This window comes from Schistocerca cancellata, chromosome 4, assembly GCF_023864275.1.
Source record: "Schistocerca cancellata isolate TAMUIC-IGC-003103 chromosome 4, iqSchCanc2.1, whole genome shotgun sequence".
Classification (NCBI taxonomy): Eukaryota; Metazoa; Arthropoda; class Insecta; order Orthoptera; family Acrididae; genus Schistocerca; species Schistocerca cancellata.
This window is the reverse complement of record NC_064629.1, coordinates 890,974,006-890,998,492: the sequence shown is the minus strand read 5'-3', so window position 1 is coordinate 890,998,492 and position 24,487 is coordinate 890,974,006. Positions and strand designations below refer to the sequence as shown.

The 24,487-nt window shown below is 44.6% G+C and overlaps 1 protein-coding gene across 1 annotated transcript in view; it reads right to left on the bottom strand.

The window, feature by feature from the left end:
• The window catches only part of LOC126184491 (uncharacterized), a 1,094,025-nt gene that overhangs the window by 5,807 nt on the left and 1,063,731 nt on the right, over positions 1-24,487 (bottom strand). Inside the window, exon 13 of the mRNA XM_049926884.1 lies at positions 7,717-7,851. Within this exon, the coding sequence (XP_049782841.1) occupies positions 7,717-7,851 (135 nt within the window). The remainder of the gene's footprint in view (positions 1-7,716; positions 7,852-24,487) is intronic.

The window sequence follows — 24,487 nt, the reverse complement described above, 5'->3', positions numbered from 1 at the left end:
CTTGCAGAGTCTGCCACTTGAGTTTGTTAAACATCTCCGTAACGCTATCACGGTTACCAAACAACCCCGTGACGAAACGCGCCGCTCTTCTTTGGATCTTCTCTATCTCCTCCGTCAACCCGATCTGGTACGGATCCCACACTGATGAGCAATACTCAAGTATAGGTCGAACGAGTGTTTTGTAAGCCACCTCCTTTGTTGATGGACTACATTTTCTAAGGACTCTCCCAATGAATCTCAACCTGGTACCCGCCTTACCAACAATTAATTTTATATGATCATTCCACTTCAAATCGTTCCGCACGCATACTCCCAGATGTTTTACAGAAGTAACTGCTACCAGTGTTTGTTCCGCTATCATATAATCATACAATAAATGATCCTTCTTTCTATGTATTCGCAATACATTACATTTGTCTATGTTAAGGGTCAGTTGCCACTCCCTGCACCAAGTGCCTATCCGCTGCAGATCTTCCTGCATTTCGCTACAATTTTCTAATGCTGCAACTTCTCTGTATACTACAGCATCATCCGCGAAAAGCCGCATGGAACTTCCGACACTATCTACTAGGTCATTTATATATATTGTGAAAAGCAATGGTCCCATAACACTCCCCTGTGGCACGCCAGAGGTTACTTTAACGTCTGTAGACGTCTCTCCGTTGATAACAACATGCTGTGTTCTGTTTGCTAAAAACTCTTCAATCCAGCCACACAGCTGGTCTGATATTCCGTAGGCTCTTACTTTGTTTATCAGGCGACAGTGCGGAACTGTATCGAACGCCTTCCGGAAGTCAAGAAAAATAGCATCTACCTGGGAGCCTGTATCTAATATTTTCTGGGTCTCATGAACAAATAAAGCGAGTTGGGTCTCACACGATCGCTGCTTCCGGAATCCATGTTGATTCCTACATAGCAGATTCTGAGTTTCCAAAAACGACATGATACTCGAGCAAAACACATGTTCTAAAATTCTACAACAGATCGACGTAAGAGATATAGGTCTATAGTTTTGCGCATCTGCTCGACGACCCTTCTTGAAGACTGGGACTACCTGTGCTCTTTTCCAATCATTTGGAACCTTCTGTTCCTCTAGAGACTTGCGGTACACGGCTGTTAGAAGGGGGGCAAGTTCTTTCGCGTACTCTGTGTAGAATCGAATTGGTATCCCGTCAGGTCCAGTGGACTTTCCTCTGTTGAGTGATTCCAGTTGCTTTTCTATTCCTTGGACACTTATTTCGATGTCTGCCATTATTTCGTTGGTGCGAGGATTTAGAGAAGGAACTGCAGTGCGGTCTTCCTCTGTGAAACAGCTTTGGAAAAAGGTGTTTAGTATTTCAGCTTTACGCTTGTCATCCTCTGTTTCAATGCCATCATCATCCCGGAGTGTCTGGACATGATGTTTCGAGCCACTTACTGATTTAACGTAAGACCAGAACTTTCTAGGATTTTCTGTCAAGTCGGTACCTAGTATTTTACTTTCGAATTCACTGAACGCTTCACGCATAGCCCTCCTTACGCTAACTTTGACATCGTTTAGCTTCTGTTTGTCTGAGAGGTTTTGGCTGCGTTTAAACTTGGAGTGAAGCTCTCTTTGCTTTCGCAGTAGTTTCTTAACTTTGTTGTTGTACCACAGTGGGTTTTTACCGTCCCTCACAGTTTTACTCGGCACGTACCTGTCTAAAACGCATTTTACGATTGCCTTGAACTTTTTCCATAAACACTCAACATTGTCAGTGTCGAAACAGAAATTTTCGTTTTGATCTGTTAGGTAGTCTGAAATCTGCCTTCTATTACTCTTGCTAAACAGATAAACCTTCCTCCCTTTTTTATATTCCTATTAACTTCCATATTCAGGGATGCTGCAACGTCTTTATGATCACTGATTCCCTGTTCTGCACTTACAGAGTCGAAAAGTTCGGGTCTGTTTGTTATCAGTAGGTCCAAGATGTTATCTCCACGAGTCGGTTCTCTGTTTAATTGCTCGAGGTAATTTTCGGATAGTGCACTCAGTATAATGTCACTCGATGCTCTGTCCCTACCACCCGTCCTAAACATCTGAGTGTCCCAGTCTATATCTGGTAAATTGAAATCTCCACCTAAGACCATAACATGTTGAGAAAATTTATGTGAAATGTATTCCAAATTTTCTCTCAGTTGTTCTGCCACTAATGCTGCTGAGTCGGGGGGTCGGTAAAAGGAGCCAATTATTAACCTAGCTCTGTTGTTGAGTGTAACCTCCACCCATAATAATTCACAGGAACTATCCACTTCTACTTCACTACAGGATAAACTACTACTAACAGCGACGAACACTCCACCACCGGTTGCATGCAATCTATCCTTTCTAAACACCGTCTGTGCCTTTGTAAAAATTTCGGCAGAATTTATCTCTGGCTTCAGCCAGCTTTCTGTACCTATAACGATTTCAGCTTCGGTGCTTTCTATCAGCGCTTGAAGTTCCGGTACTTTACCAACGCAGCTTCGACAGTTTACAATTACAATACCGATTGCTGCTTGGTCTCCACATGTCCTGACATTGTCCCGCACCCGTTGAGGCTGTTGCCCTTTCTGCACTTGCCCGAGGCCATCTAACCTAAAAAACCGCCCAGCCCACGCCACACAACCCCTGCTACCCGTGTAGCCGCTTGTTGCGTGTAGTGGACTCCTGACCTATCCAGCGGAACCCGAAACCCCACCACCCTACGGCGCAAGTCGAGGAATCTGCAGACCCATCATCACACAAACGCCCATAAAGGGCTTGAAATGTTCTGTGGCGTGGTTTGTGTCTGTGGGGGGACTTGTTTTGGTATAGTCGTGCTGCCTCTCGACCGTTTCCATCTGCTCGGCCGTATACAAACACCATCTCGGATTCTTCCCGGCGTGAATATCGGACCATTCTGCCGCTTACAATACGATGCGTCCATCAGACAGCCCATAATACACAAGGAACATATGGCACATGGTCAGCGGAACTGTCATTCGTCAGTACCATCTATGGTGGCTACGATGCATTTCCAGACATGTTCATAGGACTTCTTTCCTTCCATTTCCAGTCAGAAATCCGTCCCAGCAGTTAGTCGGTTTATTAATGTTCACCCTGTATACTAGTGCAAGGGGTCAAGTCAACAACAACGTGGATCACACAAGCAAACTTGACCTACAAATAGCACAGATCTATTCGGTGGAAATTAAAGACAGAAACACATGTAGAGAGAAGACACAAGTGGAATGTGAGATCAGAGAACGAAGCCACAAAGAAACCAGGGACAATGTAGACTGAAGATAGAACGAGTCTCCATGAAGGAGAAAAAAAGGAGAAAAAGATCGGAAAGAATGGCCGAATGAGGAAGAATGCTTTGCTTGATCCTACAGGATGTAGTCACAGATAATAATAATAAAATAATAATGATCAATAAATACAGTAAATAAAACGATTTGTTTAAATTTGAGCTACGTTTTCATCTGTTACCACTCTGTGTGAGGAGCAGCGGATCGGTATCATTGTTTGCCCCGTAGTTCAAATGGCTCTGAGCATTATGGGACTTAACATCTGTGGTCGTCAGTCCCCTAGAACTTAGAACTACTTAAACCTAACTAACCTAAGGACATCAAGCACATCCATGCCCGAGGCAGGATTCGAACCTGCGACCGTAGCGGTCACGCGGTTGCCCCGTGGTTCCATTCACGTATGACAAAAGGGGAAAGATGTAGCTTCCTTAAATGCCTGAATGTTCCTAGGTGCACAACCCTCATTTGAGTTTGTTGAGGAAACTGTTAGCGTCTTGAAGTGGTATGTAAAACATATACGTACTTACTCGTAAGCTCTGCTGAAGTTTTACTATAACCAGTGCTTTTACCTATCTCGTAAAATAATTAATATAGAAGAAATTAGAGAGGAAAAATATAAGCTTCACATCTGATTGATACTGTTTTGAAAGAAAGACATAGATTACCTGAAATATGTAGCCATATAGTCCTGTACCTGACTACGTATTTACCATGTTGGCCGTTAACACAGTAAGGATGGCAAAAGCGAAATTTTACGTGTTGCGCGCAGTAAGAAGGTACCGGCACTTCATTCCATGCCGTTTCAACTCTATACCAGAGTTCACCAGTGGTGGAGTGCTACACCCTTGGCAACCCATGGCCAGATATTTTAAGTGGGTGAGAGATCTGGAGAACGTGCTTGCAGGCAACAGTCGTACACCCTCTGTATCCAGGTAGACCAGCACATCATAGGGCAACATGCGGTCATGGGTTGCCTTGTCGAAGGATAACTTCATGCAGACGTCGAAGATAAGCTGCAGCCACCAGCCTTAACACGTTAGAAATGTAACGCCTGCTGCCTAAATTACCAGCAATGGTAACCAGAGGCGATCGCGTTGTGTACCCAGGGATACCCCTCACCATCACACCTAGTGCTAGGTTCCTCCTATGACGATGACGAATGCAATCTGGCAACTGTGGAGTGGCCGTCCTGTTTGAGGCGCCATGTCACTGACTGCGTGGCCCCTCCCGCCGAAGGTTCGAGTCCTCCCTCGGGCATGGGTTTGTGTGTTTGTCTTAGCATAAGTTATTTTAAGTTACGTTAAGTAGTGTGTAAGTCTAGGGACTGATGACTTCAGCAGTTTGGTCCCTTAAGAATTCACACACGCAATGTGGTAACTTTCGTTCTCCTCTGAGACTCAACACATGGATGTGTCTATGGCGATGCTGTAGTTAGAACCAAGCGTCACTTGAAAAGACGACGAGATGGCACTCTTGTTTACAGTGATGTCATTGGGCGCACCAGTATGGTCGCACCTACTTCTGCTTCAGCGTCGAGGGAAGCCGCAGTCATTGTCGGTGAGCTTACAGTCCGTTGTCCTGCAGACGTCGTCGCCCTCTCTCGGGCGCTATTCGCACAGGATCTTTGAAATGTCGGCCGTTGTGACCGAGCGGTTCTACGCCCTTCGTCCGCAGCTCGTGGTCGTGCGGTAGCGTTCTCGCTTCCCACGCCCGGGTTCCCGGGTTCGATTCCCGGCGGGGTCAGGGATTTTCTCTGCCTCGTGATGACTGGGTGTTGTGTGATGTCCTTAGGTTAGTTAGGTTTAAGTAGTTCTAAGTTCTAGGGGACTGATGACCATAGATGTTAAGTCCCATAGTGCTCAGAGCCATTTGAACCATTTGAATCTACGCCGTTCAGTCTGGAACTGCGCCACCGCTACGGTCGCAGGTTCGAATCCTGCCTCGGGCATGGATGTATGTGACGTCCTTAGGTTAGTTCGGTTTAAGTAGTTCTAAGTTCTAGGGGACTGATGACCTCAGATGTTAAGTTCCATAGTGCTCAGAGCCATTTGAAGCATTTGATCTTTGAAATCATGTATGGCGTGGAGTATGACCCTCCTAAAGCTATTGGTTCTATACTCATATGCAGTCGTGGGATGCCAACCAACGCGAACAGCAATACCGCGGATCGATGAACTGCCATCTCGATAGGCCACGAACGAGTCGTTGCCGAATTGTGTGTAACGGTAGACGTTTCTTATCCTTACATGAGGCACAGCATGATATTCTCACTAACAAACAACACAGAAATGCTACTTCTGAATGATAAACCCGCTGTGCAATATTTCTTTATCTACAGAATGTAGATGGTGTTACCGCTATAGTGCGGCTGCAGTGAAATTCTAATTCAAAATGGTTCAAATGGCTCTGAACACTATGGGACTTAACATCTGTGGTCATCAGTCCCCTAGAACTTAGAACTAATTAAACCTAACTAACCTAAGGGCATCACAAACATCCATGCCCGTGGCAGGATTCGAACCTGCGGCCGTAGCAGTCGCGCGGTTCCGGACTGACCGCCTAGAACCGCTAGACCACCGCGGCCGGCGAAATTCTAATTAACTGACTTTCCAACATGTAGCAAACTTTATGCCAGTCTGACTTTGTTGCATTTAGTATTCATGGTGTTTGCAATTTTAATAGCCAGCCATATAGAATGCTATCCCTTCGAAACGATGGATCCATTTGTCAATAAATAATATCTGTGTGTGGTTGGGTTGGATTTTCAATTTCACTGTAGATTAAGGTTAAAATAAAAGTCCAGTTACTTGAATGGACAGCACGTAGTCGCATTTTCATCGAGAAAATACATCTTATCGTAATCTTAATTTCACGTTCCACATAATAGCGAGTTATCGCAATGTGAGGTACAGAACATGCAAGCGACTAGCTGTGGATACATACGTAACACAGAGTGTATATTTTCTTCCTGCTCTCTGTGTATCGCACAAAAAAAACAGGAGAAGAAATCCGTATCATTATACTGCTGCTGCTGTCAGTAGGCTGTGTGAACAAATGTATCCGGACATCAGGCTGAAAATGACTTAAACGTTCGTGGCGCCCTCCATCGATAATGCTGGAATTCAATATGGTGTTGGCCCACCCTTAGCCTTGTTGACAGCTTCCACCCTCGCAGGCATACGTTCAATCAGGTGCTGGAAGGTTTCTTGGGGAATGGCAGCCCATTCTTCACCGAGTGCTGCACTGAGGAGAGGTATCGATGTCGGTCCGTGAGGCCTGGGACGAAGTTCCAAAACATCCCAAAGGTGTTCTATAGGATTCAGGTCAGGACTCTGTGCAAGGTAGTCCATTACAGTGATGTTATGTCATGTAACCACTCCACCACAAGCCGTGCTCTATCGAGTTGAAAGATGCAATCGCCATCCCCGAATTGCTCTTCAAGAGTTGGAAGCAAGAAGGTGCTTCAAACATCAATGTAGGTCTATGCTGTGATAGTGCCATGCAAAACAAAAAGGGGTGCAAGTCCTCTCCATGAGAAAGATGACCACACCATTACACCACCGCCTCCGAATTTTACTGTTGGCACTACACACGCTGGCAGATGACGTTCACAGGGCATTCGCCATACCCACACCCTGCCATCGGATCGCCTCATTGTGTACCGTGATTCGTTACTCCACACAACGTTTTTTCACTGTTCAATCGTCCAATGTTTACGCCGATTACACCAAGCGAGGCGTCGTTTGGCATTTACCGGCGTGATGTGTGTGGCTTATGAGTAGCCGCTCGACCATGAAATCCAGGTTTTCTCACCTCCCACCTAACTGTCATAGTACTTACAGTGGATCCTGATGCAGTTTGGAATTCCTGTGTGATTGTTTGGATAGATGTCTACCTATTTTACAGTACGACCCTCTTCAACTATCGGCGGTCTCTGTCAGTCAACAGACGAGGTCGGCCTGTACACTTTTGTGCTCTACGTGTCCTTTCACGTTTCCACTTCACTATCACGTCGGAAACAGTGGACCTACTGATATTCAGGAGCGTGGAAATCTCGCGTACAGACGTATGACATAAATGACACCCAATTACCTGACCACGTTCGAAGTCCGTGAGTTCCGCGGAGTGCCCCATTCTGTTCTCTCACGATGTCTAATGACTATTGAGGTCGCTGATATGGAGTACCTGGCAGTAGGTGACAGCGCAATGCACCTAATATGAAAAACGTATGTTTATGAGGGTGTCCGGATACTTTTGATCACATAGTGTATTTTGTCAGCACTTCCAACTGTTTCTATCTCCTATATTTGCACCTGCTCATGTTCTGAGTGGAAACAGTTTGTTCAGGACCCCAGGTTGTTTGTGTACTACTAGATAGACAAGTAAATTTGCAAATAAAGCAAACCGTTCTTAATGGCGTCTTACCTTTTCGCGTACGAGGAGGTCGGCAGAAGAGATTTGCGATGAGTCATCTTCCGCTGATGAGTCCTCTTTCTTCAGTTTCGCTACTAAGATGAGATTCTCTTTAGTAACGTTGTAAAGAGACAGCGTACAGGACGTCTGGAACACACAAAAAATGTATTTAGTGCTGAACGATTGCTAAGTTACAGGCAATAATCTATGACATAGAGTAAGGGTATCAGACTAATAGCGTATGCCTTCAAGGGTAAAGAAGTATAGATTTTCCATACAGACATACATTACTACTATGGTAGACTTATACTGTGTGCTAGAGTGAGACTAGAATTCTCGTGAGAGCGAGCCTGGTGTTATCTGTGTCTATACTGTTACACACACTAAGTTGATAAAAGTCATGTGATATCTGGTTCAAATGGCTCTGAGCACTATGGGACTTAACATCTTAGGTCATCAGTCCCCTAGAACTTAGAACTACTTAAACCTAACTAACCTAAGGACATCACACACATCCATGCCCGAGGCAGGATTCGAACCTGCGACCGTAGCAGTCCCGCGGTTCCAGACTGCAGCGCCTAGACCGCACGGCCACCGCGGCCGGCATGTGATATCTCCTAATATCGTGTGGCACTTCCTTTTGTCCGGCGTAGTGCAACAACTCGACGTGGCGTGGACTTAACAAGTTGTTGGAAGTCCCCTGCAGAAATAATCAGCCATGCTGCTTCTATATCCGTCCATAATTGCGAAATTGTTGCTAGTGTAGAATCTGTGCACGAACTGGCCTCTCTATTATGTCCTATAAATATTAGACGGAATTCATGTCGGGCGATCTGGGTGGCCAGATAATTGCCACGAATTGTCCAGAATGTTCTTCAAACTAGTAGCAAACAGTTGTAGCCTGGTGATGTGGCGCATCCTCATCCATCATTGTTTGGGAACATGAAGTCCATAAATGGCAGCAAATGGTCGCCGAGCAGCCGAAAATAACCATAGGACCAAGTTCATCCCATGTAAACACAGCCCACAGCATTATGGAGCCACCACCAGCTTCCACAGTGCCTTGTTGACAACTTGGATCCATTGTGAATGTCAATGAAATTCACCAACAGCCGTGTACTTTAGATGTTATATTATTCCATTTTGGAGGATACCAGTTTCAGCATTTCACTATGCCACCTACAGGCCCAGTGTGCATCTCCACAAACAAAGGAAAATATCATATAGAACCATAAATCTCTGGATGTCGTGAATTCAATAGTTACACTAATACTTCATTCGAAGACTTGATAACAATCAAGTCTTCGACTGAAGCACTAATATAACGATTGGATTCACGACATCCAGAGATTCATGGCTCTATAGGACTTTTCGTGCCGGCCGGTGTGGCCGAGCGGTTCTAGGCGCTTCAGTCGGGAACTGCGCGACCGCTACGATCGCAGGCTCGAATCCTGCCTCGGGCATGGATGTGTGTGATGTCCTTAGGTTAGTTAGGTTTAAGTAGTTCTAAGGTGTAGGGGACTGATGATTTCAGATGTTAAGTCCCATAGTGCTCAGAGCTATTTTTTGGACTTTCCGTTTGTTTGGAGAGAGGCAGATGGTGACTGAAGATGGCATAAAGAAATGCTGAAACTGGTACCCTTAAAAATAAAATAAAATAACATCTAAAGTACACGGCTGTTGGTGAATTTAATTGACATTGACGATTACTTAAGCAGCCGATGTCCCCTGTCCATGATGGACCAACAGAGAACTTGGATCTATGGCTTCGTGGAATCTGCGTCACACTCGAACCCTATTGTCAGCTCTTACCAATTGAAATTGGGATTCATCTCACCAGGCCACGGTTTTCTTGTCATCTAGGGTCCAACCGATATGAGGCCGTGAGTGGCGCTGCGGGCTATGTCGTGGTGTTAGCAAAGGTACTAGCGTCGGTCGTCTGCTGCCATAGCCCATTAATGGAAAATTTCGCCGTACTGTCCTAATGGATATGTTCGGCGTACATCCCACACTGATTTCCGCGGTTATTTCACGAAGTCCTGCTTGTCTGTTAGCACCGGCAACTCTACGCAAAAGCCATTGTTCTTGGTCGTTAAGTGAAGACCGTCGGTCGTTGCGTTGTCCGTGGTGAGAGGTAATGCCTGAAATTTGGTATTTTCAGCATACTCTTGATACTGTGGATCTCGGAATATTGAATTCCATGACGATTTCCGAAATGCGTCAAGCTTCAACTACCATCCCGCGCTCAAAGTGTGTTAATTCCCGTCGTGCGGTCATCACAATGTCGGAAATCCTTTCACATGAATCACATGAGTACAAACGACAGCTCTGCCAATGCACTGCCCTTTTATACCTTGTGTACCCGATGTTACCGCCATATATATATATATAGGTGTGTCAGTGTAAAGAGAAGTTGTAATTTAGCGTTGTTACGAAAAATCTCGAACATTTCTTAACCGATTTACTTCAGTTTTTATATGATACTGTAATAAACGTTCCGACGGACCTAGGCTACACATTTTTAATCCCTATGGTATATAAATACATATATACTAAATGATGGAGAACGTTGACTGATTTACTTCAACTTTTGACGCGGTACCCTAATAAATGTTCGGATAGACATAGTCAAAACACACACACGCACACATAGGCAAGTCGTAGTTTAAAGTTGTTACCAAAAATCTCAAAATTTCACGACTAGTTTACTTCATATTTTTATGTGATAGCCTAATAAACGTATAGACAGACATACGCTACTTTTCTTAAAAATATATACAGTATATAAATACATATATACTAGATGAAACAGAAACATTATTACCAAAAATCTCGAAAAGTTCTTGACCGATTTAATTAAAATATTTTCTTAATACTCAAATAAAAGTTCAGACAGACATAGACAACATATTTTTTAAAGCATGTAGTTAATAAGTATGTTTGTAAAGCATAAAGGGGAAACGTTATCATGAAAAATCTCGAAAAGGTTTTGGCTGATATATCTCAAATTTTTGCACAGTGCTGTAATAAACATTCAGAGAGTCATTCGCTGCATATTTTTTTAAAAACAACGGTTGTTTGGAAAGTTATTTCCGATCGGTCGCGAAATGGAAACCACTGAGAAAATCAGATGAAGTTTTACACAGGCGTGTTGGGTAGTGTCTCCAGTATTCCTGTCGATCGCAGTACGTCGCTCTTTTCAATTCTGAGCTCACAGTGAGCACATTAAGATGCCTAGAAAATAGTGTCTACCGCCAAGTATGAGGGTCTGGTGGCATATCTGTCATGCGTTTCGTCCTTCATGACAATCCTCGGCCGCACTCTGCAGGGGAAATGAAGATGCTCCTGCAGCGTTTCCGATGGAAAGTATTTGATCATCCACAACACAGCCCGTAATTGTCTCGTCTTGAGTTTCATCTGAGCTCACATGAACCGCTGGCTATTAAGACAACATTTTGGCACGGACAACGAGCAGTAGACGAGCCCAGAGAATTGCCGGAAAGTACTGGCGGCTGCCTTCTATGACGAGGGTATTGGACAAATGTATTAGTTGGAGCGGGGTCTATGTAGGGACGTATATGTAGGGTGTAGCTAACTATTACAAATAAAACACTTTCGATTTTCACAGTGGTTTCCATTTTCCGACCGATTGGTTCAAATGGTTCAAATGGCTCTGAGCACTATGGGACTTAACTTCTGAAGTCATCAGTCCCCTAGAACTTAGAACTACTTAAACCTAACTAACCTAAGGACATCACACACATCCATGCCCGAGGTAGGATTCGAACCTGCGACCGTAGCGGTCGCGCGGTTCCAGTCTGTAGCGCCTAGATCCGCTCGGCCACTCCGGCCGGCCCGACCGATCGGAACTTACTTTTCGAAGAGCCCCCATATATGTAAATATATAAATATATATTTAGTTTGCGAAGGAGAAACATTGTTAGCAAAAACTTCGTAAAGTTCTTTATCGTTTTAGTTCAAATTGTTACACGATACTCTGCTAACTTTCAGACGGACGTAGGCTATATATTTTGTAAAGGATAACGTACAGATTTTCTATTAAGCAAGACTACGAGAAAGAAAATACTGTGTCGTGAAAATGTGCGGTTTCGTTTTCTTTTTCTCAGTCAGTTTTAGAGCAGATATCAAGGCATTTAAACCATTAGACAAATCGTTTTATCCCTATGTATTCTTTCACCTTGTATGGGCATATAGTGATCAGCCAAAACATTATATAAACCAGTCCAGGCGATAGCTGCGTCACCACGCGAGGAATGACTGCTAGACAGACACAGGCACGGTCCATGTAGTATAGTGTATAGTGGGGAATGCGCGATCTATCTGAGTTTGAACGAGGGAGATTGTGATGGCCCGGAGGCTCGGCACGAGCATTTCGGAAGCTGCACGACTTGTCGGGTGTTCGCGGAATGCTGTAGTGAGTGGCGAGACCTAGGTGAAACCACGTCCGGACGTCGAGAGTTTTGGGCGGCCAACCCTCATTACAGATATCAGATGTCGTAGGCTGGGCAAACTGGTAAAACAGGACAGACGGCGAACTGTGGCAGAACTAAGACCAGACTTCAATGCTGGGCAGAGTACAAGTGTGTCTGAACACACAGTACACTGAACATTGCTAATGATGGGCCTCCGCAGCCGACGACCTATGCATGTGTCAATGTTAACACCACGACATTGTCAACTACGACTGAAATGGGCACGTGACCATCGGCATTGGCGCAGCGGCAGGACGTTGCGTGGTCTGATGAATCTCGATAACTTCTTTATCGTGCTGGTGGGATGGCGCGAATCCGTCGTCTTCCAGGGGAACAGCTACTTGATACCTGTATGGTGGGACGGAGACAAGCTAGCGGTGGCTCCATTATGCTCTGAGAAACATTCGTATGGGCATCCAGCATCCATGGGTTCAGTGGAGCTTGTGCAAGGTGCCATGGCGGCCAAGCTGTATCGTACACTGCTTACAGACGGCTTCCACCATTTCATAACGATCATGTTTCCCGACGGCAGCGGCATTTTTCAGCAAGACAGTGGTTTTAGGAACACAATGGCGAGTTCCAATTGATGTGGTGACCCCACCCCCGGTCCCCCTCCCAACATCACAGTTCTGAACCCGATTGAACCCGATTTGGATGTGGTTGAACGTGGCGTCAGAGCTCATTGCCCGCCTCCTCCTGCCTCCCTGGAATTTACGGGAATGAGGTGACTTGTGGTGCCAACTCCTTCCAGCGACCTAGCAAGGCCTCATTGCTTCCAAGCTACGACGCGTTGCCGCTGTTATCCGTGCCAAAGGTGGACATCCGGTTATTAGGTAGGTGAGCATAATGTTCTGGGTGATCAACATATAATTTTAAGCAAAAGTTGTATATACATCAGTGAGCTCTTTTGTTTTCTTCGTTGCAGTCAGTTTTAAGAGAAAAGAAGAATATTGTGTTTATGGCTTATCAACTTATGATTAGAATACTACTATGGGATCAGAATCGTCGGAAACTTTGCAATCCAACCTCTTCACATACTAAAACTATGAGAAATACTGTCACTGAACCTACTGTCCTCACAGATCCAGAGGTCTCCCCTGTACTTCTTACACTAAAGGTCCAAGGATCAAGGTCAGAGGAGATGGACGGAGAGGGGGACGGGGATAAAATGGATAGAGAGAGGGGGAGAAGGATATGGAGAGCGATGGGGGGGGGGGGGACGGAAGAAGTGATTGACTGTGAGAGGCGGGAAGAGGAGGAGATGGACAAAGAGAGAGGGAGGAAGAAATGGATAGAGAGAGGAGAGAAGGAGATTAGCACGTTTAGCAACTGCGAATCATTTCTGGGTTCGCTAGTAATATCATAATTGCTCTTAGTGTGTGAAGAAGTGATTACCATGCCTCTGGGTATCATCCCATTAAACATAGTTTTCTCAGTTTGTTAATACAAGCCTGTCAGTATACTATATTCATCTATTGGATGGAGAGTAACTGGGGACGGTCGATCTGAATTTCTGGCATTTACTTTCTCCTTGGTTCATGCATAAGGTATCACTGCCTGACACAGCGCTCGGACGATGCTGCCTTCGTTGTCCTCCGACCCAACAATTCAGTCTTTCCAGAGATCCCTTAAATTCCATCTTAACAATTTCTTGTGATGGTGCAACCTATGGTGACTAAAAATGAGTCCCACGAAACCACAGAGAATAATAATAGCACAATCCACCCACCTTTTCCGTCTTTCGGACATCGGCCTCACCATAAACCAGCGCTTTAAGCAATTTTGTAAAATAAATTTTACTAAATTTCGACTGTGAATTAACTTAGGAACCGCACTCCAACAATCCACCCACAATAAGCTAAAAGTGCTAGCAAACCGAACACGAGAATCACACACTTCAAGCGCTATCCATACAACAAAAGGATTACCCGACGCGTCATTACCTTTGACAAAGTTGCTTGTATTTTTATTTACTCGTTACAAGTCAGAGAATGTCATGCATGTTCTCGGCTTCGTACTCCGCATGCAGCTGCCAGGCCGTACGCTCTCCTCCACGCACTTGGCGCAGTATGGGAAGTGTGTGTGTGTGTGTGTGTGTGTGTGTGTGTGTGTGTGTGTGTGTGTGTGTGTGTGTGTGTGTGTGTGTGGGGCGGGGTCGGTCGAAGTGGCCGAGCGGTTCTAGGCGCTACAGTCTGGAACCGCGTGACCGCTACGGTCGCAGGTTCGAATCCTGCCTCGGGCATGGATTTGTGTGATGTCTTTAGGTTATTGATTGGCGACTCCATGTTGTGTTGTGCACTACGACCAGATAACAGATATACTTGAAAAAAGAGACAGCATTGGTCGTATATTTTTTACTATCGCAAAATCGATTGCCGTAAGCCTAGTGACAACAGTGCATCCTAATTTAAGTTATACAATACAGCACTGAAGATGGACACTCAGTGACAGAAAATCGATTTTGCGATAGTAAAAAAAAAAAAAAAAAAAAAAGAAAAAAAATATACGACCAATGCTGTCTCTTTTTTCAAGTGTCCTTAGGTTAGTTAGGTTTAAGTAGTTCTATGTTCTAGGGGACTGATGACCTGAGCAGTTAAGTCCCATAGTGCTCAGAGCCATTTGAACTATTTTTTGTGTGTGGCGGGGGGGGGGGGGGGGGGGGGATGGGAGACGGAGGTGCGTGGTGCTGGCGCGTCGCGTGGAGACAGCTGTGCGTGCACCAGCAACAAGTCAAACTCCGAATGTATGTCGCCCGAAGAAGAACTCAGATTGGCTGGCGTCTGGCGCCTATCACTCGACTTGCTGGAAGTTGACTCCTAAAGTTAATTCGTATAGGCTGGGAGTCCCTCAAGAAAGATATTTAGTGAAAGTATTCCAAAACATACCTCCATGTTCTCGTATCTACATACTTTGGATTTTGTCCCACCACAATTTTTACCAACCCCAGCTTCGCCATCCATAAATATGTACTAAAATCTATGTTTTCTACTAGTTATAGCCCTCCCTTTTCTCTCCACTCCATTAATCAAGGTTTTGTTATCAACCCCTCCAACCTGCGTGCTACACGTCCAACTCAGACTCCACATCTAACATCAATATACAACTCGCTAACCAGCCTTTGCCAATTCATCAACAATGTATTATGTTTTTATTTTTCGTTTTAACCTCATACAGTATTTTAAAATATTCCTCTAAATTTTAGAAAACTAAGGTAGGGTGAAGTACGTCATAGTATCAGTCAACAGTCCGTCCCCATGATGAGAGACTAAAATGGGCTAGTAAAGGGAAAGACAAAATTTAACGACAGTTGTCTCGAAGCAGAAGTTCCAGTCGACCAGCGCCTGTGCCAGTGCCAACAGGCGTTCCACTCTGCAGTATCAGCTCTCTCTATCTGTAACTGACATCCAGTTTACTGTCAGTTCACTGCCTTTCATTATCAAACATTATACAGGGTGTACATAAAGACAAGGAACACTCTTATTTATGTATTGCACAAGAACTAAAAACTGTACAGATGTCAGATTTTGGGGAGAAACTCTGAAAGAGTTTTTACAGACATTCGATATGCGAACCATGAGTGACCAGGCAGACGTCAATACGGTTATCAAATTCTTGCCATACCCGTCCCAGCATGGCATCGTCGACTCTGACAGTCGCTTCCCGTATTCTCTCTCGGAGCTCTGCTACATCACGTGGTAGAGGCGGTATATACACCAGATCTTTTATGTGTCCCCTCAGAAAAAAGTCACACTGAGTGAGATCTGGTTTTCGGGGAGGCCATTTCATGAAACAACTCGCTACGCACCTGAACTCGCCACGTTTGCGACTAGCGCTATCGGCAAATTACCAAACTACGCTGTGGTGGTATACATGAAAAAAAAAAACTTTCTGGGTTTCTTTTCAAAACGACATATGTATGATATCTGTACAGGGCTATTACAAATGATTGAAGCGATTTCATAAATTCACTGTAGCTCCATTCATTGACATATGGTCACGACACACTACAGATACATAGAAAAACTCTGTTCGGCTTCAGCTGAAGCCGCACTTCAGGTTCCTGCCGCTAGAGCGCTCGAGAGCGTAGTGAGACAAACTGGCGACAGGAACCGAGAAAGCGTATGTCGTGCTTGAAATGCACTCACATGAGTCAGTCATAACAGTGCAACGACACTTCAGGACGAAGTTCAACAAAGATCCACCAACTGCTAACTCCATTCGGCGATGATATGCGCAGTTTAAAGCATCAACGATGCTTTCGAACTCATTGATGGGGACATGCTGCGCCGAGTGTGGGAGGAACTTGATTACTGGCTTGATGTCTGCCGAATCACTAAAGGGGCACATATAGAACTTTTGTGAACGCCTAAAAAAACTTTTTGAGTTTTTGTATGTGTGTGCAAAGCATTGTGAAAATATCTCAAATAATAAAGTTATTGTAGAGCTGTGAAATCGCTTCAATCATTTGTAATAACACTGTACAATGTTTGGTTCTTGTGATGTAAATAATTGAAAGTGTTCCCGGACTTTATGTACACCCAACATGTCACTTTTTGGTCATGGTTAAAAAAAAACGAAAGCTGTTTTATTCACTGATTAATCTCTACTGTTGTCTTGTATCGATCCCAGGCACTACCTTGGAGACCTTGGAGCTCTAGGAGAAATTGAAATAAATTGTTACAATTGTGAAAGCTGTCATATGAAGGTTGACTATAAAGTAATGTCCCACCTTCGTAACTCTTCAACAGTTCGCAGCATTGGTATTCGGGAGGTACTGGGTTGTTCCGTAGCCTCTTCTCTACAGCTCCAGTTGGCGAGATGCCTTAGCATTGAAAGATTGTGTGTTAAAGTGTAAAATATGGAACCCAGCGCAGACGTTCGATCAATGCGATTTACAAGTCTGTGCGCTTTCATTTCAGGAGGTAGCATCCGGGGTACCCATCGTGCACAGATTTTCCGACAGCCAAGCAAAGTAATAATGTGACCCACACGTTCTTGTGAAATGCCGATTGTGCTTGCAATTTCTCTCTGAGTGATACGACGATCGTCCTGAATCAATCTGTCAACATTTTGCTTGTGAAACTCGGTGGTTGCTGTCACAGGATGTCCAACTCTTTGTTTGTCAAGCAGGTCAGATGTTCTTGCCTCAACATCTTTAAACTTACTAGCCCAACGACGCACAGTACTCACATCAACATAATTACCATAAACTGCTTTCATTCTCTGACGAATCTCCTTTGGGGAGACACCTTCTGCTGTCAAGAATTCAATGACTGCACGCTGCTTAAATCGCACTGACCGACCGTCTGCGCAGGCTTCCATACTTTACACTGTAACAACACACTGTTCAATGCTAAGGCTTCCCGCCAACTGGAGCGATAGAGAAGAGGCTACAGAACAAGCCAGTACCTGCCGCATACCAATGCTCCCAACTGTTGAAGAGTTACGAAGGTGGAGGCATTACTTTTCAGTCAACTCTAGTATTTTAAGGAGGATACTGCAGGTAACTTCCATGTGGTAAACGAAGCAAGATGACACCCCTTTCTTTGAGACCTCATTCCAGAAAAAATTCAGCGAAGTTGAATCTTGATGAGTTTCTACTGAAATCTAAATATTACCCACGTTTGTATAATAGAGGAAAGTGTAATACAGTGGACTATGAACGTAACAGACATTGCGGATGTATGCCTGGTGGTGGGATTCCAGGATGTAAAATCAAGCATCTTTCGCACCACTTGGAAAACAGCGATATCATATTGAGCCCGCAATGACTGAGAGTATAAACAAAGCACCTTTGGCAAGTTTTGTTGTGAATTCAGTCTGTAGGTATTAATGCGTTCTGATTGAAGAAAAGCGGAAGAGCCACAACAATGAATGTTGACACCATATGTCATTCATACACCTTAGATACAGTGCATCACTTTTTGTACTGTTGCACTAAAAACAAACTGATAATGAAGCAGGCTGTTTTCAGGATTAATCTGAACAGAATTATTTGATACTTTGCCACGAATTCAAAGTCCTACTACAATGGAACAAAAACTTCAAATGGCTCTGAGCACTATGGGACTCAACTTCTGAGGTCATTAGTCCCCTAGAACTTAGAACTAGTTAAACCTAACTAACCTAAGGACATCACACACATCCATGTCCGAGGCAGGATTCGAACCTGCGACCGTAGCGGTCTCGCGGTTCCAGACTGCAGCGCCAGAACAGCACGGCCACTTCGGCCGGCACAAAAACTTCCTTTCGAAAGAAATATGCTCTGCATTCTATGACACAAAAACACAATACCATTTACACAATTCTCAAACGCTCTCACACTTTTACATGAGATAAAACTTGACGCAAACAGATGAGGTACATGGTTTCAGTCCCGGTAGGAAGCAATTATACTACGTCTAGGGTGGCAAAATCTTAAATTTTAATATGGTTTCAAAGTGATGAGTGAACGAAGACAATGATACTTTTGTATAAATGGAGAAGGGTGGTAATAAGTTGGAAATACTAATCATTCATAAAAACTAGTGGCTTACTGGAAATTGCGAAACAGGTGACAAATGAAGCGCTGGAGTTGGTCGTCTTTCAGAATAGCAAAACTTACAGTGTTGCCAACTCAATTTCTATCATATGCCTACCTCACAACAGCTGAAATGTACCTAAGTCAGCGTGAAAACCCCGAAAAGCGAAAAACTTTATAATAAATAACTGAAGCTAAATGTCAGCATATGATGGCCTAACAGTTCCTGTATAACAAACTTAAACACCAATACCAGTATCACTGAGAAAAACACTTCGTAGTAAATAAATATGGAATAAGTAAAATATGCAGTACCTGTCACATGCCATAGTTTTTTGAATCCAGACATTATGTGTAAGTGGCGTTTACAGGTGGAAAGATGCATAGCATCCTGCCCCCACCTCTCCTTTCGATCAGCCATTAATACCATTTAAATTGCTCTTCTTCTTGCCAAGCTCCTCTAGATTAATTTTTTCTGCTTTGTCTGTGACTTATTTTAAGTTTTCCCTCATTCCCTTTTCTTTCTCGGTCTTGAAGCCGTAATCAATAGGTATTAATATTAAGACCATACGGTAAAGTCTATCGAACCTTATTTTGGAGCTGAAGCAGCTAAACCGCACTGCAGACATTGTTTATTCAGTTTCGTCGCATTTCACACTTTTTGCCTTCCAGCAATTTAATTTAGGATTTAATTGTTAACTATTCGCTACAGTAAATGAAAGTGGTTTAAAAACTGCTTGTTTTTAGCCATATAAATCTTGGTAGTGGCACGTCGGAAAGCACGTCTTCTCGATCTATGACCATAGCCATTTTAGGTTTTAGCCCTATGGGCACACTAAATAGGCACTGACGGTTTATGCCCTTTGCTTTCAATAAACAAAACATTTATATGTAAGTCACTCGCTGTCTCATGACTTTCTACCTTGAGCAGCAGAAGCACCGCCAATACCGCCGAAAGTGCAGTACTTTGCTGTGCTCCTTGCTACACGTCTCGCCTCGCACTCACTCACTCTTGACTTCTGAAGGTCTCTGGACCTTGTTTCGCGTAGTTTGAACATTCACAGTGCCTAACTCACATATAATCTTGGATTGGGAAATTTAGACATCGCGTTTATTTGTTTGTCTTCTCTCCTTGTCATCTAGTTTTGTGCAACTGCTTTTGTTACTTGCTGCAGAATTACTGCTCAAGTAGCACGTCAGTTGGTTGGTTGGTTTGGGGAAGGAGACCAGACAGCGAGGTCATCGGTCTCATCGGATGAGGGATGGACAGGGAAGGAAGTCGGCCGTGCCCTTTTGAAAGGAACCATCCCGGCATTTGCCTGGAGCGATTTAGGGTAATCACGGAAAACCTAAATCAGGATGGCCGGGTGCGGGATTGAACCGCCGTCCTCTCGAATGCGAGTCCAGTGTCTAGTAGCACGTCGGGCCAGCGAATGGTCGGTCGCCAGTGGACCTCGTTGCCCAGGCTGGGAATGTACGTATTCACTGATTGCTGTGGCGATGCGTAAAACTGGCGAGCAGTCTCTTTAAATCTATCACGCAGAAATGGTAAACCTGCCATCTCAGGCACTTCTCTGGTGCTCGTTCTCGCCCTGGGAGATGTACAGCAAGGCGTAAAGCTGTGGTTTGCACCCGCTGTTTTTCGTCAACATGTTTATTGGCTGTATTGTCCCGCACCACAGCGGCGTATTCTAGAACATGCCGTATTAGATCAGATATAATGTTACTCCACAATGAGTGGGTGGAGTCGAACTGGGGTTTAGTGGGGCTTAGTAGGGGGTAGAGCGTTAGATGTCTATCAAAGGTCACGCCAAAGTACTTCCCGGTTCGCGACCAAGGGGGTACTACGTCTGCTGGTAGCATTTTTCTCGTTCTGGTGAAAGTCTGTCTCTTCGCCGCGTTCATATTGAGCCGCCACTTGGTGGCTGAAGCTCCAAGCGTGTCGCAAGCTTCCTGTAGGCGACGTCTTACTATGTGCACTCCTGAACTGACCGCAAACAGCGCAATGTCATCGGCGCATAACGCCAGATCAACTCTCGGGGTTTTCGGAGTACCGGCGGTGTATAGAGTGTGTATCAGGGGCCATAGCACATACCCCTGTGGCACATCTGCCGCGCCGTTGAGACTCCGAGATCGACTTTGACATGGAATGCTCTATTACTGAGGTATGATTTGAGCAGGGACACCTGTGACATCGGTACTCTCCGGTCAAGGACCTTGAACAGGAGGCCGCTATACCACACGCTGTCGAAGACCTTCGACAAATCTAATAGTAGTGTCCGAAGGTACCCACGACGGTCTAGCGCCCCCATGCATCTCGCGCCGCGGTTGTCTCCCGTACTGCCACTTCGTCTCCACGGCGGCGCTGCAATTTCTCCTCTCCCGGTTGCCAACAGCTGACTCGTAATAGTGTTGTTTTATTTTATTTTAACCGGATGATGAACATACAGTACTGAATCAAAGATGCAAATGCAATTTCTATCACAGACACGACGAATGAAACCAGGGAACTACCACTGCTGTAAGAGATCGAGTGTCGATTTAATTGCAGTAGAAAATGTAGCCAATATTTAAAAATATATAGCACGTTAGCATTTTATTTACTTCTTTTGCAAGTTTTCCTCCCTAGGTGAAAGGCCCCTACGTTTATTAGACGGAGCAAAATTCCATTGTAAAAAAGATAGCCAAACTTCCCATGCTGCATACCCACTGTGCACGGATTCGTGTGTAAAGAAATTCGCTCACGGCAGACCACTGCGCGTTCGTTGTCTGTGCGTGTTGCGACTGCTTTGTTCGGCCGTTATCGGCCTGCTGATACGTCACTTCACCACTGCTGGGCAGCTTGGATAGCACTCGTGAAGCGGCTGCCCTTCACTCTGATGTATAATGTAATCGAAAATAGTAATGACCCAAAACGAGCGCTCTCTCTCAGCCCCTACTCAGCTTTTAAACGTCCCCCGCCCTTCTTTTACTTCCGCTTTTTTCCCCCTCGAACTGAGCTATGACTGTAATGCGCTACTACCACCGCGCTCGATATTCAGGAAGACGATCTATGGCTCTCTTCAGCAGAACAGGTCACCGAATGTAGTTGAAGGATGCATCCCCACGTCGACTGGAGTGCGGTCTGGCGATGATTGTGCGCTCATTATTTTACCACTGACGTCCAGCCTGCATGGTACCTTACAGTCAATGGGAAGGAAGCAAGAATGCCTGCCACGCCTTCGGGGGATTCAGCTGGCAGATACCCCTTTGTGTGTCGCCTGTGATGTTCTGGACACTAGAGATGGGCAAAACTGTTCTTTTCAGAGATCGGATCAGAACTGTTCACTCCCTGAAATGAATTAGCTCTTTTTCATGACTCACCACTCATTTACAATAGAAAATAAATGGAAGGCATATTGCCTTTTAAACTTGGTTTATTCCAGTACTATACCTGTATTTTGATCTTATTTGATCCTATTTTGAAGTAACACAGATAATTAGTAAGAATTTTGTATTGTTTATTGAAATTTCCAAGATATGACAAAGTTTTTGATTATTGATTTATTTTGCACTATAGTGGTTTTCTGGGTGATCGGAAAATGTTGTAACTTGAGATTTACATTAACAATATATTTGGCTATAATGTATTAAAATTTCATTAACCTCATACAAATACATCGCAAGCCATATATTTTTAAAGTGAACGTTTCCTTCCGAAGACGCCTAAAGTCGCAAAATCCGTACCAGAATAAGAAAAAAATATATAAATTTGACTGTAAAACGAAAGTGCTGCATATAGCCTTACGCAGAATAAAACAAGGAAAATATTGGTGTATCACATTTTGCGATACGTTTATCGGTTCGCTCGTAATTAAAGCGTAAATTCGAGTGTCCATAATAAAAATCCTATAGTAAGAGGAGTCGTCAGGAACCTAATCTGATCAGTTTAAACAAATTAAAAATAAAATAAAAACAAATGATGTATACATAACATAATAATGTAATATACATAGTGGTATTACTACGAAGAACAATATCCAGTAGAGACGAACTCCAATGCAGAAGCACTGAGTCCAGCAGGTCGAGCCGCGAGCTGTATTACTGCATGAGCTAAGACCGCAGAGACCAGAGTGACACCTGAGTTGCTTTGCTCAACGCTCTGGCTAGAGTCGAGAACGGTGGGGTGAGCGTTGAGCGGGCGAGTTCCGAGGGTGGGGGGAGCGGTGAACTCACCCGCTCCGAGACAAATCGTCTCTGCTCCTATGTTATCCGCTAGGTGGCTCTCTGTCCTGTTGCTCGCATCAACTGCCCAGAGGGCAGGACGTGCGACTGAAACGATCGCCGACAGAGTGCGATGCGAAGTTAAGCTGCGCCAGACACTGCACGCGGCGGACGACGCACAGAGACGGCACGGCATATGTGAAACACAAAATCCAATGGGGCACTGCACAATGCAGGCAGCCAAGTTAGAAGCAGGGCAGAGGCCGGCGCTGGCTGTGTTGTGTGGCGTGCACTGTGCTGTGACCAGCAGAGACGCTGCTGATATGCTCCGTCTCTCTCTCTCTCTCTCTCTCTCTCTCTCTGTGCCGTAGGAAACGTTTGGAGCTACCGTTCTTTTTTTCTGAATCACTGATTGTTCACTCCTTTGAAAGATTCAACTCTATGAATCAGTTCAAGAGCGCATCCACCATCTCTACTGGACACGGGCGAGCATCACCAGGTGTGCGGCTCGGCGACAGATGTCTGGTTCTTAGTACCTTTATTACCCGTACGACTCCTCATCAGGTACCTCCACACCTGCTCCTCCTCTGCACTCGGGATACTTTGAGGACACACAGTTCACTACCTGTTCTCTGATGGCGAGAAAAAGTCCTCGATTTTTACCACTTTCTTAATGAACGACGTTGTGCAGTTGTCCGCAATCCCATATATAGACAATTTTTGTCTAATTTTCTTTGGAGTGTCTTTCTTAATCCATCCAGGAGCTGGAGTCTACTGCAATGAGCAGTTGATTCACGCATTTTCCACTTTTAGTACCGATTATTCTCTGGTCATTGTTATGTTCTTTTTCTAGAAAACATGCATCGATAGGCAAAATAACGCTCCTTCCTCCTCGCGCTGTCGGTTTGTTGTTAAGCGTGGTGGTGTTAAAAAAGACCTTGTCTCTTTGATATGATTTGTACCTCTACTACTTCTCGTTTCCTACACTTTTCTTGGTTGCTGTGGAAGGAAACAGGACAGGCTCGCCGACCCCTGTCCACTTTTCCTTCTCCTCTCCCGTTTGGAGCCGGGAAGCTTCCGCTGAAAAAACACACATCCACCATGGAGCTGTGGTTCGAATCCTCGTCAGGTTCCTTTTTTACTTTTTAGATGTCCATTCCTAGTTCCCCTCATTTATAAGCAGGATATAATTTTTTCACGTGACAATAACCTATCACATGACAGTAAGATACATTAAATTGCATGCATGTGTCTGCTAACCAGACGGAGCACGACCATAACTGGTTCTGTCAAGTTCTACATCTACATCTACATCTACATACATACTCCGCAATCCACCATACGGTGCGTGGCGGAGGGTACCTCGTACCACAACTAGCATCTTCTCTCCCTGTTCCACTCCGAAACAGAATGAGGAAAAAATGACTGTCTAAATGCCTCTGTATGAGCCCTAATCTCTCTTATCTTATCTTTGTGGTCTTTTCGCGAAATGTTAGTTGGCGGCAGTAAAATTGTACTGCAGCCAGCCTCAAATGTTGGTTCTCCAAATTTCCTCAGTAACGATTCA